The sequence below is a fragment of the Lathyrus oleraceus genome, chromosome 4 (genome assembly GCF_024323335.1).
Source record: "Lathyrus oleraceus cultivar Zhongwan6 chromosome 4, CAAS_Psat_ZW6_1.0, whole genome shotgun sequence".
Classification (NCBI taxonomy): domain Eukaryota; kingdom Viridiplantae; phylum Streptophyta; class Magnoliopsida; order Fabales; family Fabaceae; genus Lathyrus; species Lathyrus oleraceus.
Genome location: NC_066582.1, coordinates 72426810 through 72429369, shown reverse-complemented (window position 1 = coordinate 72429369; position 2560 = coordinate 72426810). Strand labels below are relative to the sequence as shown.

The window sequence follows — 2560 nt, the reverse complement described above, 5'->3', positions numbered from 1 at the left end:
TTGACCAAAAATTAATGTTGGTTGAAAAAAATTGATTAGATATCTTGAATTTTAAAATCAAATATTTCTTATAGTATTAATTAAATTATAATTTTTATTACTTCGTATAAAATGTTATTTTAGATGAATATGATATTATTTTCTGAGTTTTTTATTTAAATGTCGTTTTCTGAGTTATTTTAGTTGAACTAGTGTGAATATAAAAAGAAAAAAATATAAAAAAGTTATTTTTATTCCTTTATCATGTGAAATTAATTAATTAATTAATTAATTAATTAGTATGCTTTTCACTTTTCACCGATCAAAATTGTTCTCTCCTTAGAAATTCTATCATTTTACTGTTCAGCGCCATTCATCATTCCATTTCTCATCCAAACTCCAACATCATCATGAGTCATTATCCATAAAAACAATAAATTGTTTATCCTCTTATTTCATCCAAATCCATATCCTCCTCCACTTGCATCCAAACATATTGTATTTCCTGCAAAAATCAAACACCAAAATTAAATATTCAATATTTAAATATAAACACCACTAAATATGAAATAACTCCAACAATATATAAAAAAAAAAATTGTAAAATAATATTAAAAAAAACAAAACAAAATGACAAAGAAAACCAAATACGCATCTCTCATCAAAATTCAAATAAAAAAGGATACCCAAAAATTAAATAAAAAAATACTAAGCATATTAAAAAAAGGAAAAATACGAACAATTATTGAAGAACGCATACGAAAAACAGTACACGACGACGAAATGAGAAATTTTACGACTAACGTTACGTCTCGATAAGGAATAAATAGATGAAAAAAAGAGACAAAAACGCAAAAAGAAAATAGAGAGTGCTATGGAACTGAAATTTAGAACTAACGCAATTAAACATTAAATTCAACATCATATTAAAAGTTTGACTGAATTTAATTTTGAATTAATATTGTAAATTAATTATATTTTTATTTTTAATGGAAAATTGTTTTTCATGAAATTAGGTCCAGAAGCTCCAAAAACAGCCATCAATGGCTGCCATTCATATATGTACACAAACAAAGAGATACGAAGCACATATCAATTACTTCTCGTTTGATTTTCAACATCGCTTGCAAAGCCGTTAGATCTAATCATCTGAAGCAAATCGGCGAGATCTAGCACTGCCTTCAGCGGTGGCCGGAAACCTAACTGTTGAACGGAGATTTCATGAATCTTCAGCTTTAGTCATAACGGAGAGTCTACTCGGTCTTGGATGAAAATCTCCTCTCCTTTTCTGCTGATGCGATGAAGGCCGAATCAACGCCGCAAGCGCTCTCTTCACGAGATCTCCTTCAACGCCGCGAATTCTCACTAACGAATTCGTCATGGCGGATCTACGCGCGTTGAGGCGATTCTGCGAATATGGCGTCGCGGAGGCGCGTGAGGTAAAACCTTTGTGAAGACTACACCGGAACGAACCAGGATGCGTCGTAGGCGAACACATGCAAGTTCGCTTCGGTTGGCTACTACTCTGTTTCTTACCGCCGGTTCGAGGTACGGCCGAGATAGACCTGTTAGGAGAAATCGAACGGTCCAGTGAAAACCGAACCGATGAAGACGATACAGACGCTGATGAACTGTATAGACTGACACGTGTCGGAGAGGTGGAGCCTCGGAAGAAGGTTGTAGGACGAGAGGCGAAGCTTGAGGATGAAGAAGCGAAAGCTGAGGAAGAATATTGAGAAGGTGATTGTTCTGAATTGGAGAATCTTGGTGAAGGTGAAAGGGATCGAAGTACAGTGGTTCTTGATTTTCTAGAAGGTGCCGCCATTTTTTAAGATTGGAGAAGAGTGAGAGAAAGAAGAAGCAAAAAAAGAAAGCGTTTTTCTTTTTCTTTTGTTTTCCCTAAAGGTGGGTTTGGGTTTCTGGTTTGGCAAACCTAGCTTTACTCGAGCTATGTATATATAGGATTTTGAAGAAGGTTGAATGTGTGTGGGTGCGCACTGTAGTGTGTGGGGTTAGATTCGTGATATTTTCTTTTTCTGCTTGGTATATTTATTTTGTGGAATTATGTTGGTGGCCCCAAGAATCTTTTTTTTTTTACTAATTTGCTTGTTGTGGCCCATAGAATATTATATATTTACTAATTTGCTTGATATTTTCTGATCAACTTTTTTTTTAATTTTAGAAAAGAAACTGTTTTATGTTTTAAATTAAGTAAAAATTTAACACAATATCTTGAAGAGAAAAAAGAATATTCATTGATAATATATAATAACATTTTACATCATCAATTAATAACGATGTGTATTCCATGTTTAATTTTAAAATATTGAAGAAAGTTATAATTCTATGAGACGATGTTGTAAAATTAATTTACAATAATAGTATAATATCTTTAATCTCTATCTTAAAATAATCAAAATATTCAAAAATATATTATAATTTGCAAAAAAATTGAAAAATTAAAGATAATTATAAACTCAATTTGTATTTAAAATAATTTAATAAAAAATATTACTACAAAATATTTTTAAAAGATTATAAGTTTGCAAGAAAATTATTATTATTGAACAAGTTCATTGTT

General features: G+C 31.2%; 1 protein-coding gene across 1 annotated transcript; it reads right to left on the bottom strand.

Annotated features, from left to right (window-relative positions):
• Positions 1-214: 214 nt before the first annotated feature.
• Positions 215-2033, bottom strand: LOC127073459 (uncharacterized serine-rich protein C215.13). Its single transcript, XM_051014610.1, has 2 exons — positions 1080-2033; positions 215-484 (listed from the first exon to the last, which is right to left on the bottom strand). The coding sequence occupies exon 1, from the start codon at positions 1802-1804 to the stop codon at positions 1199-1201; it is 606 nt and encodes a 201-aa protein (XP_050870567.1). The 5' UTR covers positions 1805-2033; the 3' UTR covers positions 215-484; positions 1080-1198.
• Positions 2034-2560: the final 527 nt, after the last annotated feature.